We start from the raw sequence: 15764 nt of genomic DNA on the forward strand, positions 1-15764 counted from the left end.
CGGTCTGATAACATTTTAAAATCAAGAGAGAAAACTGGCTTATAGTTCTTCAGATCCAGATTGGACCATAAATATCCAGTTAAGAGAGACAGATTTCATTCAGCAGCACAAGACAAAGTGAATTGAGGATATGATGGAAATGACCTCTGCAGAAGTTTCGAGCACAGTAGATCATGACAGGCCTCCTCCTCTCTTGTGATCTCAGGACCGTTGTAGAGGATACGCAACATGGCACAGGCCAGCACGGATAAACCCAGAGCGAGGTCAGCCAGGAATGGAAGACCGCCAGAAACATCTTCTGATGACTCCTACAACACATTTATAATGCAGCCATTACAATAGACAGCATGTTCAGTGGAGAAAAGTCAAATAATATAACAGTAAACTCTAAAAATCACACTTTTCCACAAGCTGTACATGCATCAGAGTTCATCATAATAGCTTCCACACATACAGTCTTTACTGGTAAATTACACTTAAGAGATCATCAATCAATCCTGCCAATTTACCAGTAACAGAAGTTGTAAGGTTAACAGTAAAAGTGTGAACAGAGAAAAGGATTGCGGGTATGAGCATAAATGACGTCAGCAACATCTGTGGCAGTTCACCTGTCACTCAAGCGACCACGCCCTTAATTAGGCAGAACTTTAAGGCTTAATAGAATTTAAACTGATGAGTTACAAAAAAATATTTTACTGATATCTTACTGTGTGAACAGCACATTTTTGTATTTACTGGTAAAGTTATTCCGGTAATTATATGGTAATTTGATGTGAAACCAACAGTAATTACCAGCAGTAATACACAGAGGTTTGAAGAGACGTACCTGTGCTCGTACCGTACAGGAGAAACCCCACATAGCTTTATCTGGAGTATTGTGTTCACGGCCGCTTCTCATCTCGAAAGAAAACGTCACAGTATCTCCTTCAACCTGAAGCATCATCACATATAACAAAATTAAAGTAGCTTTTACTGATATACACACTAGGGCTGTCAAAAGATTAATCGCATACAAAATAAAAGTTTTTTTTTGCGTAATATATTTATACATAATAATTACACACAATACACACAAAAATATATTATGCAAACACAGACTTTTAATATAATATAAAAGACCTAATATTAACTAATAAATATTACTTATATGGGTGATTCTCACGAAACCATTGAAACACCACGGCACAAGTGATTTTAGCTTTAAAATGTGTAATATAGTAACATTAAAAAGCATCAGAATTAACACAATACTGTGTTCTACCTTGCACAATGTGTGATTTCAACATAAGAATTTATAATTGTAAATTTTATCTCATTTTCTGCTGAAATTCTCATTACCGCAATGTGTCCGGCTGTGTTTGAACATGCGTTATGTTGTAATTTAATCAAATTAACACAAAAATATTAAGAAAAAAATAAATGGATGTTTTGCTAGACTACTTTAGATTACAGAAAAATATTTACTGAATATTCATGTATAATAATAATGAAGAAAAATTAGGAAAATGATGTGTCCATGCCTGATGTTCTCATCCTCCGCAACACTTTTTGAGAACAGTTTAAGCACACATACAGAATTTTAATAAAGTTTGATTTTGAGTGACCAAGCACATGGACCAGTTACTTCAAGATGGCTACCAGGTAAGATCATTTTTTTACAGTTAATTTGAAATATTATCTTGTCAGAATGCTTACACGACATTTTGATTATCATTACCGCAACAGATGCTTATTAAATGTTAATTTAATTAATAGAAGCATAATACTTTGATTTTAAATGCATGTGCAGAATCTCCAAATTATGTTCTTTCAGGTTTGTCATGTCATTTTGAAAATATGTCAGTGTTGATGTTTTCTGACTGTTGCGGTAATGAGGTTTTTTAGGACTAATTTTTTAAATTATGTTACAAAAAGTGTTAAATGATAAGTAAAAGTTTTTAAATTAATGTTCCCATTTACTTTGTTTTTCAATGTCTGGTGGGAAAAAAAGTAAATTTAAGCAATTTTTACATTTTCATGCTTGACATTTTTAAAACCAAGTTTTCGTGAGAATCACCCATATATAAAAATATTTAATATATCTAAAGCAATGTATATTTAGATATTATTATTAATTATAATAGTGCATCACATTACCATTAAACAAAATGTTAATTATTAATTTTTTAATTACGATTATTTTTGTTACATACATATTTTTCATTTGTTAAGTCTAAAATTACTTCTGTAACTAAGTCATAACCAGGGCCAGACGGAATCTGTGGATTTTTTTTTTTTGCTTTTTCTGTGGAAATATTTTGGAAAAATCTGTGGAATGATTTTAAATGTTTTTAGAAGATATTAGAGAATTTAAGCTATAAATATTACAAAATTGCATCTAAAATAATTACTTTTTACATTTTAAATTACAATTTAACAACTCAATGTAAACTTTATATTAAACATAACAAGAGCATTCGTCTTGTAAACAGATTTGAAATGATGATGTGCTGAGTGATGACTGTCGCGTCACATAGACGACAGAGACAAGTGAGATCTGCTTAACTCAGCGGTAAGTTTTATTTCATCTCAAATATCAAATGGTATATTCTCTCTATCATTAAAAACAATCACAGCAAACAGCATGCGCAGGGATTATGTACTTGTCAATGCCGCTCACAAACGCGCAAGGCTATGTATGTGTGCTTGTTGTCAATGACGGTTACTGGTCCCAAAAACGCTCAAGTGCGGGGTATGTGTGCTTGTCAATCATGGGCATTAGTTCTCTGCGAAAATCTGCGGGCACGGATTCCGTTTGGCCCTGGTCATAACGTTATTAAACACCAACACAAATACAATGCTTAATAGATGGGCATGCATATATCTGTTGACTATCATGATGTTTCTCACCTTCACAAGATCTTTAGGCCAACCAGTTCCCAAAACACTGCGGCTTCCATAACCCATAGTGTTCCCTCCGTACTCGCTAACTTTACGACTGTTTGTGTTGGGTCCGGCGTAAATCACCAGCTGAATAAACCGAGTGAATTATTCAATATAACATCTCATTGCATGATGTCAGCAGAAGTTTTGTGTATTTGACTTTTAATGTGATTTTGAAACCTTGTCATAGTCGTATTGAGAGGAGCAGCGTGGGTCAAAGCGCAGATATAGACAGCGAGCTCCAGGGATGTGCACCGTGTCTTTAAATTTGTAGTTATCTCTCACTGGATGAAGAGTTTCCACCGTTTTCCCAGCAGCCCATGGGGCAGGAATCTTGAGACCGGTAAGAAAGCCTGGCTCCTCCCTTTCATCCAGGATCTGGTAACTGAATTTAAAACACGACCTGATTTGATTTATGTTTTAATGTTTTCCAAGAAAAAAATTGTGAATAGACAAACTGTTTTGTCTGTAAATGATGCATAATATCTCATTTTCACTTTTATAGGACTGTACCTGTCATGTGACGGTGGTAGTTTGGAGCTCTGGTTAACGGGCGAATCATCCACAAACACTGGTGAATGTGTCTTCAACAGTAAAGCCGTCTGTGGGATTAAATTACAGCTTTTACACGAGTAACTATCATCATATATGAAAGTCAATAGTGCTGTTTATTACAAATAGTTTTATATTTTTATAAATAAATAAAAATATCAGTGACACCTGACTGGTGTAGAGAACCAGCTGAACCAGCTGAGGCATCAGCGCGTCGGCCAGCGTGAGCGTCTGAAGGTTTGGATGCATCAGTGAGGTCAACAGAACCGGCAGCAGGTGGCCCAACATCGTGGCCTTTGTCACCTGCTCAAGTCCTCTCAGTCTGAACACACAATGAGAAGATGTACATGAGGAAAAAAGCACACAAGCGAAGCCATAGCAAACATGTTTAAGTGATACTGATGCACACCTGGCCTCACGATCGCTGACGGTGCTGTTGATCAGCGCGTTTGTGACCTGCTGAAGAGTCTCCAGGACCTCATCGCATCCAACCAGAACTTTTGAAGCCAGAGAGAGGATACTCGTCTGCAGGTCCTGACAAAACAAACACATTCAACGCACAATGTGATGCTGCTACAGCAGATCACAGATGATTCTCTCAATTCTGAATAGGGTTGCAAAATTCCAGGAACTTTTAAGGCTGGAAACTTTCCATGGGAATTACCGGGAATATATGGGAATAAACTGGGAAACTGAAAAAAAACACTCTTGCTGCATTTAACCCCACGGACTACGTCAAGGCAAGAAAGTTTGATGATAAATATTTTATCTATGGTATTATAGTTTAACTAGCAAATATCAAAATGTGTTTATACAGTAGCTAGCTAGCCAGTAAATCAGATATAAAGAGTTTCGTTGCAAAACAAGTTAACTTTCCAATTAATATAAATTCAACTGCAGTTGGTTTGTTTTGATTTAAACCTTCATAACTTAAAAAATACAGCTCCAAGTAGCACCATAAAACAAAATAATAACATGATAACATAATAATAAACATGTTTTGACAAAAATGTTAAAATGCAACAAAACTCTTCATATCTTAATGTAAGCTAGCACTATTTCATTGAAAATGTATGAGGCACGCTATCATGTTTCTTCTTCGACATTCTGCTAGCCAGTTTTCTGTTATCATACAGAATACTGTACCATCCAAAAGTTTGAACACTTGCATTTATTTATTCAAAAATCAAGGCTTGATGAGCCACCCTTAAAAAAATGTATTACCTTGCATGCATGTTTCTTAAGACAAATGTGTATTTATGATTGTATATGATATAGTTCACTAAATTTTTTAATAATTAACGTAAATTCCCATTCCCAAAGTTTCCAATTTAAAATATTTCCAAAATTCTCCAGATTAAGTTCCCATGGAAAGTTTCCGTCCCTTTGCAACCCTAGTTCTGATTGATGTCAAAATAGGTCCATTTATAAATAAAAATGACAAATATAAACATAGATACATTATAACTTTCTTTTGTGATACAGATTCTGTTCATGGATCTTTAAATGTTGAAACCTGGTTTAAAGCCACTGTACACGACTGAATTATTTAAGGACTATTAGGCTATGTTTACATGACAACGATGTAGTGAAACACATACGTTTTTCCTTTGCACATAAGAAAAAAATTCTCGTGCACACAGCAACGCTAAAAAAAACACGCTTTCATGGATCTGCGAAGACAACTAAATCCGTTGTATTATGTGTGCCAGGCCAGTAGATGGTGATCTTACCTTGTAAAGAAACACTAGACGCCTACGCACATATGCATTCTTTTACAGAGCGATAAATACAAACAATCAAGACGGCGAAAGCATAGAGCAGTTTAGTTAAGATGGACAGTGAGGTTGGTTTATTACTAAAAGTGACCCTGGGCTATTAAGCGCCAAAATTTTGCAAACTTTGTTGAAGCATTAATAAACACACTAGCGCATGCCTATAGACTGATTTAATACATGCATTTGAAGTCACCGTTATCACACATTCAGGTGATTCTCACGAAATACGTGTCCAGCATCAGAATAAAAAAAAACTGAAGCCATTTTTTTGCACATGTAAGATTAAGGTCTGAACTTACTATCACCATTATTTTTAGAGGATTTAAAACATATTTCCTATAAAATTATTTACTTTTTTAGATTATGAATATAAAAATTATCATTACTGCAACATGATATTACATTAAATATATGCATTTACAACTCATGTTTCAGTAAACTAAAAAGTTGTCTAGGTACTATGACAAACAAAATTTTAACTTTTATCTGGAGAGAAAAAATAAGAACTGCTTACCTGGTAGCCATCTTGAGTGTCACAGTCAATTATGTCCTTTCCAACAATTTTTAAAAAAAATTTTAGTTCCTTGAGGGCTTAAACAATATTTAAAATTGTTGTGGAGGATGAGAAAATTGGTCTTGGACACATTTATATTCCTTATTATTGTCTCTACATTTACCAATGATCACCAAACACCACATGTTTCTTTACTGTACATGTTTATAGTGTATAACATGCACTGAAGCTCTTTATTTTTTAGATTTTTTTAATTATAAATATTTCCATGTCAAAAAACCCAAATCCAGTCATGGACACATTGCAGTAATGAAATTTTTCCTTAAATGTGGAAAAAACAACAAATTTGGTTTGTATGATGTCATTTGAAATCATGTGCAAAATAGTACGTGAAGAGATGTTTGTAACTGTATGCTAAGAGTATTTTGATACTCTTACTTTGCATTTACTTTTTTATCAAAATGTTTCATGACACCTCATAAGTCTAATTTCGTGAGAATCAACCATTTGTGTTTACATGGTTTACAAATAAAACGTTATCTTCAAAAAATTTAAAAACAGGATATCAAAAGTTAGCATTTTTCAGGACCCAAAACGCCATCATCGCATAAACAAACAACTGAACCACATAAAAACGTTCCCATTAATTTTTTAAACCGTTGTCGTGTAAATGGCCCCTTACAATGTATTACAATAGACAAATGTGTAAAAACATGTTTTAAACAAAAACCTATGTAGCAATATAAAAAGTTGAGACACACTTTTGTCGCTGGATGCCGGAGAGAGCAGACACATCACCATGAGCTTTAATGTAAAAGACTCTTCAGTATCTGAGTGGACGGGAGGACAGGAGTTGTTTTAAAGGGCATGTTTACCTGTACCTTCATTGTTTCACCCTGTAAAGAACTGTCACTGTCATCACCATCATCAGGGTGGAGCAGGACGGTGTTACTGAGTAAATGATTCTGAACAGCCATTAAATAACGTAAGCTCGGAGACGCCACCTGTTTAGTGAGGAACACAATAAATATCATCTTATCATTATTTGAAAAGCACTTATTTAGGCATGGGCCGGTTACCGGTTCCAAGATAAAATTTTACCAAAGTAAAAAAGAAAAATTTCTTCTATAAATAAACATACAAATATATTAAATGAAAGAACAGACCCTCTGCTTTCAAACAAACAAAACAAGAAAAAAAACTTCATTCTATCCTTATTTGTTCTCTTTTTTATAACCTCTAAAATATGAGTAGGTTTCTTCAAAAATACAAAACTTTAAGCAAAAACACTGATTAATCCAGGTGTGCCTGACCTCAGTAGTCACAACAACAATAATCAGACACACCTGGATTAATCAGTTTGTCCAATAATGGCAGACAGCAAATAAGGAGCTGGCTGAAGTTTAGGAAGTAGTGCAGCTGGGCATAAAGACTATTGCATTCTTGGAAAGGAATTTTGTTAGAGATCAGATTCAGAACGATGATCAAAACATACACAGAGTTTAAAACTAATTAAATTAGATTTTGCTTCAGTTTTTAAAAACTCGTCAGAAAAGTGTCATTGGCAGGAAAATGTTTTTATATATAATGCTTTATTTTTACCTGGCATTGTTTAAAATTTTTTACTATGTTCAGTTGTTGTTTGTATACGCAGACATGAAAATAAAACATTTTAGTTTTGCAATGTTAATACCGCAACACCGTGAAACATGGTATTTTTGCTTAAGGTTATCATACCAGCAAAATCTCATACCGGCCCATGCCTACACTTATTTTTAGGGCAGTTATTCCTTTAAATGCTCTCATGTGGAAGTGACATACAGGCACTGTTGATAGAAGCGTCTGGAGGTCTTCTTTAGAAACAGTTTGACATTTGGTGATGAGGAGACATGACTCGCGTACTACAGTCTTCAGTATACACTGCAACAGTTCATCTTTCAGCCTACAGAAGAGACGAAGGAAAGCGTTTTACATGACAAACCATCAGAGACGAATAACACAGAGCACACGCTGCTTACAGTAGATGTTTGTGCTGATTTGAGGATACTAAAGCATAGTTTAATCCGATCCAGACACCTGAACACATTACCTGTAGTGATCTTCATCTTCACTACCAAAGCGGTTCTTCTGTAGCTGGTTAGCGAGGTTGTTTAATATAACATCACGTAACTGAGACAAACCTGTGTTACGTTCACCTGTGAAGTAAATAATGGCTGGTTACTACCTGCACCGCCTTTTACTATCTGTTCTGTTCTGTATGAGAGTATTTGAAAATCTTACCTTCAGTGAAAACTAATTTCAGCAAATTGTTCAGTTCTGTCTCACTCTGGTACAAGGTACTCAAACCCGAGCTAATAAGAAACATGAGAAAACTCACATTAAGTTTAAAGTTATTCAAGACAAGTGTTTAAAGAGCATGTTGACACCTCATACACACTACATTCTTATGTTAGTGTACCCCACTACTTAAAGCCACTATGTAAGATCACAGCACCTTGTGTGGCTGAAAAGCGCAATTGTCTGTTATCCAGTGTTTCACCTGTCAAATTTAAAGGGACACTCCACTTTTTTTGAAATTAGGCTAATTTTCTAGCTCCCCTAGAGTAAAACATTTGATTTTTACCATTTTGGAATCCATTCAGCCGATCTCCGGGTCTGGCGCTACCACTTTTAGCATAGTTTAGCATAATCCATTTAATCTGATTAGACATAATAATAATAATAATCGGCGTAATTATCAGGACTTTGCTGCCGTAACATGGCAGCAGCAGGCGCAATGATATTACGCAGTGCCCGAAAATCACAACTTTTATTTTTCTGTCAGTAACAAAAGAAGAGTCAAGTTTTAAATAGAAAAAAAATCACAACTCTTGGTTATTTTTGAGCGCAATACTAATGGTCTAATCAGATTCAATGGATAATGCTAAGCTATGCTAAAAGTGGTACTGCCAGACCCCGGAGATCAGCTGAATGGATTCCAAAACGGTAAAAAATCTAATGTTTAACTCTAGGGGAGCTTTATGAATGAAATTGAAGACCTATATCACAACAATGAAATCCAGTTTTGTAGTAAAGTGCGCATGCGTCCATGTGTTTAAGACCTTTATCTTTCATAACAAAAAACAAGATGTAGTTTTAACCAATCTAGGGTTTTCACTAACAATTATTTTGGTAATTGATGATGATTAAGTAATCAGGGTTTTTTTTTTGTAATAAAAATAGACCTAAGTGGGTAAAAGCATTTAAAATGACATGAGATATTACACATCAACAATTTGATTGGCTATCAATGTTGTATCAGTCATTGGTTGGTACAAAAAGCTATATTGGTGCTCGTATCTTAATCGTTATAGTTGTAGTGATTTTTAAAACTAACATCACTACAGCATCAGTACTAGAAACAGTAGCTGCGTTTACATGGACATTTGTAATCCGTTTAAATGATCAATCTGAATAAAAATGCTCCATATAAACACCTCAATCGGACTAAAAAGTGCCAATCTGATTAAAAATCTAATCCGCTTGTTAGGGGTGGTTTATACCGTTTGTAATCCGCTCAAAATGAAATGTATACACTTGATCGGATGGATAACCGAAACTGGGATGCTCTGCGCATGTGCCATCTTTTCTTTTTTTAATGGCGGTTGGCAAACCCACTGAAAGGTGCATTTCCGCCACCTACAGGACGGGAGTGTGGAGCATATGCACACGTGCAATGACGTAGAATTGCCGTAATGACATGTGACGCAAATAACTTGAGTTTGTTTTGTTGAAGGAAGTCACAAGAATGATTGTCTTGTTAATCTTGTTCCTATTATCCTTCCAATTCCCCATAAAGTGATACAAGACAGCGTTGTCCGGTCAGTCCATGATTTATTCTCTGATCCACAAACGCGTGTGTTTGGACTCGCTCTCGCGAACGGTCCCTGCAGCACCGTGTGAAGTAAAATGCGCTTTTTGAGCACACGTGAATGGGTGTTTTTGCTGCTCCTTTATAATCAGTGAGGCACAAAGCAAATCTTGAAACAGCGTTAAACTATATTTGTGCATTGTGAGCATGTCAAATGATCAAATCTGATGTAAATCTTGTGTCATAAACACGCACATCAATCCGATCACATTATTAAGTGTTCATGTAAATGCTATGATAGGATTTATTAATCGGAAGAATTTTAATCCGATGGAGGCAAAATGTGTCCATGTAAACGTAGCTAGTGAGGTACAAAACACTCAAACATATGATTTATGATATGCTTCAGTTAAACTCTTAATTTGCACTTTTGGTAAGATCTCATTAACAATTTGTAAAATAGACATTGTAAATAGTAAAATGTGAACTAAAAAGCCTAACCTGATAGCGAGACACACTTCTCTCTGGATTTCTGATTTGATCTGATCCAGAGGTGCCATCAGTAATTGCCAAAGCAAGAGTCCCGAACGTCTGATGCTCTCACGATTCTGTTCACAGTTTGGATTGAAGAACTGAAACACCACCTGCAGGAAAAAAATCACCAGGTGTTGACCAATATGATCATGTTCATGACCCAACACGGCTCATAAACACATGACAAAGACATATAAACACACAATTTATTTATCATCATCATTACATGTAAAGCAATTCAGAAATTTGAGGATTATCCTCTGCCTTAGCCACATCTGTAAATAAGAAAGTATTATAGCACTTGACTTGACACATAAATGAATGTTCCTGCACTAATTTTGGCGGACACTTTCTTCTAAAACAACTTTTTCAAAACAATATATTCAAGGTACATTTTATCAGTGTGTGTGTGCCCTGTGGATCGAACGCGCCATGACCTTTGCCCTGCTAATGCAACGTGTTAATGATAAAGAAACATTAGATGCTTTCAGATGCTTTACCTGGAAGACGACCAGAATGCAGCGTATGATGCCGGTGTCTCCCTTCACCATGGCCCTTTCCATGATGTCGCAGATAGCGCTGAAGTGACACGCCTCCATGGGCTGTTTTCCTATAAAGGTGTTGAGGTGTAAAGCGCTGCTGGCCGCCAGCGCGTTCAGCTGATGGATGCACATCGCACCGACGTGATGAAGGAGCTGGTTTATCACTTCAGACGTGTCAATCATTTCCTCTGTCACACATGAGGTTTTAAAAACACATTAGGACCACACATGTAAAATTAGCTAGATATGATGATGATAAAATGAATACATTATCCCACTTATTGCATACATAACTACTTAAATACACATGCATATGCACAAGACTATCAATGGTGTAGAGAAACATTAACACTCGCTCATATCAAACCTTTAGGCTGTCTGATGACGTGACTGACACCGAGTCGCTGGCACACGTGATGGAAGGCCTGATTGCCAGGATTACACCACTGGTCCATGTAGTCACCAGAGCAAGTCCAGATTAAATTGTTAAGAGCATCGTAACACGCTCCTAAAGCAACCGTGATGTATAAGACAAATTATTAAACATCACAATAAATAATTCTAGATTGGTTACAAGTGAAATACGGTCACACTGTTTAAGGTTCTTACCCAGTCCTGCCACCTGAGCCCCACGGCCCAAAGAACTTCCTGGAGCATCGATCAGGTCTGCACGATTGCTGAACTGACCATCAGCAAGGTTAAAGACTAAACTAGATGCCAAGACTAGTGAAACACAGAGAGGGAGAGGTTAAAAACTGATTAGATTAGTAGTGAGGTGTACAGCTACACAATAAATCCTTCACTTGATCCATCGAAGAGGTCAACAAACTGAATGTGAAATTGTCTGGCATAAACACACTACTTAATGAGTCTGAAGGTCTGACATAACTTACTCTTCAAAGATGAAAGACCACTGGAGCCCCCGAACAGCGAACGGGTGGCAGAACCACCAGCTACACCCGGAGCCGGTGCTAGGATCACCAGGTAACTTCCACACACATACATCGGACTTTTCCTCAGCGTTTTTATAGGCAGACCACAGCTGGTGTTCACCACTGAAGTAAAGATAACACTTTTAACTGCCTAAAGATTTACTTTAATTTGTCATTTTCTCCAGTTCTAACTTTTGAACCCATGAGCACAAAATAAAACTAATTTTCTCTGAGTTCTTGGGTCACGCAATTCTGATTTTTCTTTAAAAATTGTCATTTATTCAGCAACACAATTTAAAGTTCCATTATTTTATTAGTCCAATCTTTAACATGTATTGGCTCGAATGCTCTTTAAAAACGGCACGTAAGTAAACAAACTGAAGTAGGGTTGCATAACAACTAATCGCAACTAATTATTTGCAGAATAAAAGTTTTTGTTTATATCATATACGTGTGTGTATTGTGTATAATAATAACACACACACATACATGTATTATTTTTAGAAAAAAAATTTATGTTTATATTAACCTCCTAAGACCCGAACTTTAGTTTGGCTTGGATTTCAGATTTCTTCCAGCTATTTGGGGTTTGGAAGAATCAATAAATATAATAACCAAATATTTTTCCTTGAACACGAAGTAGTGTTATTGTTCACGTTTGTGTACAACAGGTCCCAGTTACACAGAATTAGGTTATACAAATTATATATAAATATAAAAATGTATATACAAACATAAATATTTTCTCATTATATACTTGCATTTGTGTGTATTTATATATACATAATTATTATACACAATACACACATTTACATGATGTAAACAAAAACCTTTATTCTGCAAACGATTAGTTGCGATCAGTTGTTATGCAGCCCTACTTCAAAAAAATTATAACGATAACAGGAAAAATAAGCACAAACATTAAACTACTGTAAAAAATAAATAAAACAATATTAAATTCAGCTTGGGCACAAACAACATCCAGCATCATTACCAGACTGCTCCTCTTTGACAGGGTTTGTGATGGCCGAGCCGGTGAGCGCTGCCAGTGTAGACGAGTGAGATGCTCGAAAGCGAGACATGCGACTCAAAAGTAATTCATTCAAACACTTTGATGATTCGCCTTCCTTCCGTGACAGAATCACTCGATCTTGTATCGGACTGGCCACACACACAGCAGCCTCAGTCTGAAAAAAAACAAGCTGAAGTTAATACTAACTTTATTGTTCAGATTGAATCATAAATTAGCTCATGACGTGCTGTTAAATGTTGGCCAACAATTTCAGCTTCAGCGCGGATAGTGAAAAGCTTCCGTTTCAGAGAACTGAACCATAACTTTTTGTCGTCTTCCAGGATGCACTCCGGAAATGTTACGGCAATGCAATCCCAGGATCAATTAAGGGACATGTTTGCCTTCACAGAGACAGCACACTGGTAATTTTATGGGACTGTTCTGGGATCAACATGCTGTGTTAAAGGCGGAGTCCACGATGTTTGAAAGCCAATGTTGATATTTGAAATCACCTAAACAAACACACCCCTACCCCAATAGAATCTGGACCTTCGGTTGATAGACCCGCCCCACACATACGCAACCCGGCAAGGATGTCGGTTAGTAGACACGCTCCTTACTGCTGATTGGCTATAAGTGTGTTTTGGTAGTCGGCCCATCTCCTTTTCCACAGCGTTTTTCAAACATCGTGGACTCCGCCTTTAATGGAGTTATAGATACCAGATACTATTAATAGTAACTGTACAAGAAAGAGTTAAAGAGCCACACAGATCCAAAATCGAAAACGACCTGTATTGCAGTGTGTCATGTAGCTGTCCATCAATGTAAACAACGTGTAAAGTAGTTGAACCAAAAAGTGCACGATTAATAAAGTAAAGTTAAAGTAGGGAGCCGACTCTGAATCGCTGAAACAAGTCGTCGTATGGATTGAATCTCCTGCCTGACTTTATACACGTAATACGAACACTTTGCATAATAATCTCCGCCTACAGCCTTGCCCGCGGGAGAAACAAAAACTATGACCTGCCCACAGCTAATTAGTGTGTAAACATCATATCACACTGTGCTTTCAGTTTGTGTTATTTTCTCTACCAAAGGATGAAGATATATGAAGAATCAGTGGTTAAAATTACTTTTTCAAGGAGGGACTTTATTTGGAACAACATGTATCTCCTAACCACAACCTGTAAGTATGATTATTACATTATGTGATTATTTTCCCCCGAGTGTTCTAAAATGAATAGTTTACTGCAATGTTTTATCAGTAAGCTGCGCTAGCAACGCATGCTGCAGGTAAACTGTGTCCCGATCAGCTTAAGTTACACTTGCTTAAATAAGTGTAAAAATGTTAATGTCTGTCGTCGTTTTTATAACTTGGACTAATGATGAATGATGTGTATTGATGTTGGTGTTTAAACTCTTAATATACTGTCAGAGAGTCACGTTAGCAAGTGGCTAACGCATGTGCACTTGTGTTTACATTTTGGCTATGGCCTGGTTAGCTACATACTTGCTAAAATGAGTATAAAAATGTTAATGTCTCTCGTCGTGTTTATTAATTGGATTAATGATAAATAATGTCGGTGTTTAAACTCTTAGTATACTGAGGGAGTCACGTTAGCAGGTGGCTAACGCATATGCACTTATGGTTTTGATATGGTCCGGTTAGCTTACATAATGCTTAAATGAGTGTAAAAACGTTAGTTTCTGTCATCGTTTTTATTGCTTGGATTAATGATGAATGATGTGTATTGATGTCGGTGTTTAAACTCTTAATATACTGTCAGGGAGTAACGTTAGCAAGCGGCCAACGCATGTGCACGTACGGTTTTGCTAGGGTCCGGTTAGCTTACATAAATGCTTAAATTAGTGTAAAATGGCAGACTGAGTCGTCGAACGGCTTCACACGAATCGTTTAGGGATCTCTGAGAGATGGGGTAATTTTAAATGTATATTTTGAGAAAATTACAGTGTTTTCTTGACCTTGCATGCATTTAAACCTGTTGTCCGGGACTTATAAACAGTGATGGGACGCTTAAAATTTGCATCTTACTGGCTCTTTAAAGATGACTCTGGTTTATATTTTAAATCAACCAGGGTCACTGTTTTTCATCATGTACATCATACAGTCAGTTCGACATATAAGCAGTGCACAAATGAGTCCACCGGACCTGCTGATTCATTGTAATATAATAAATGAACACATATAAGCATACAGATAAACACATAAGTGCATTCAAGCCTGGTTCATACCACCAGCAGGAAGACGTCCATAAAAACCGAGTGCCCTTTCTGAGTCTTCTCATTAAGACTGACAGGTGACCACACCCAGTAGAGATACGTGCCATCTGAACACAGACGCAGTGTGGTAAGACTGCTGCCCGCTGGGAAGTGATGAGGGGGCATCGCTACTATCTGTGAAACCTACAACAGAAACAATAAACCTTCACATATAGACCTTAAGATATTAACACAAAGACTGAGATTTTGTTCAGTTTCTTCTTCTTCAGTGGTATTATGGGTATAGAGCTGAATGTACCTGCAGTGTGAAGGGGTCGATGATCTGACACAGCTGATGAGGTTTAGTGTCAAAGGATGCAGGACGATGGAGTAAATAACCACTGCTGTACGCGACCCAGCCGGCCTCCAACTCCTCATTCCGACAGTACACGAAACCCCTGTGAGAATGAGGATAAAAATCAGATGAATGTGCTGTTGTTTCAGTGTACAATACTCTGTACTGTGTGTATATATATAAGTACACACTTAAAGGTGCAGTGTGTAAATCTTAACGGCATCTAGTGGTGAGGTTGCGAATTGCAACCAACGGCTCAGTCCACTGCCCAACCCTCGCTTTTGAAATGCATAAAGAAGCTACGATAGCCACCACCGGACAAACATTTCATCATCGGAGACACCTTAGTAAAAAAGTTTGTCCGTTAAGGGCTTCTGTAGAAACATGGCGGCACAAAATGGCGACTTACATGTAAGGGGACCCTCCGTGTATGTAGATAAAAACGTCTCATTCTAAGGTTATAAAAACATAACGGTTAATTTTAAAAGGTTTTTATACACCACTGATAATATAGTTTTGTATATTATTTTGCATTTCTTTCAAGAGATCCTTC

At 36.7% G+C, this 15764-nt stretch overlaps 1 protein-coding gene across 1 annotated transcript in view; it reads right to left on the reverse strand.

The window, feature by feature from the left end:
* The window catches only part of LOC129453399 (probable E3 ubiquitin-protein ligase HECTD4), a 73127-nt gene that overhangs the window by 38583 nt on the left and 18780 nt on the right, over positions 1-15764 (reverse strand). Inside the window, exons 6-24 of the mRNA XM_073859600.1 lie at positions 15176-15314; positions 14890-15060; positions 12619-12811; positions 11586-11747; positions 11302-11415; positions 11060-11200; positions 10651-10880; positions 10118-10260; positions 8047-8117; positions 7856-7961; positions 7588-7708; positions 6642-6770; positions 3884-4008; positions 3643-3796; positions 3436-3524; positions 3103-3307; positions 2890-3009; positions 827-931; positions 145-308 (exon numbers count right to left, since the gene is read on the reverse strand). Coding sequence (XP_073715701.1) covers positions 145-308; positions 827-931; positions 2890-3009; positions 3103-3307; positions 3436-3524; positions 3643-3796; positions 3884-4008; positions 6642-6770; positions 7588-7708; positions 7856-7961; positions 8047-8117; positions 10118-10260; positions 10651-10880; positions 11060-11200; positions 11302-11415; positions 11586-11747; positions 12619-12811; positions 14890-15060; positions 15176-15314 — 2682 coding nt within the window. The remainder of the gene's footprint in view (positions 1-144; positions 309-826; positions 932-2889; positions 3010-3102; positions 3308-3435; positions 3525-3642; positions 3797-3883; positions 4009-6641; positions 6771-7587; positions 7709-7855; positions 7962-8046; positions 8118-10117; positions 10261-10650; positions 10881-11059; positions 11201-11301; positions 11416-11585; positions 11748-12618; positions 12812-14889; positions 15061-15175; positions 15315-15764) is intronic.

Source organism: Misgurnus anguillicaudatus, chromosome 21 (genome assembly GCF_027580225.2).
Source record: "Misgurnus anguillicaudatus chromosome 21, ASM2758022v2, whole genome shotgun sequence".
Lineage (NCBI taxonomy): Eukaryota > Metazoa > Chordata > Actinopteri > Cypriniformes > Cobitidae > Misgurnus > Misgurnus anguillicaudatus.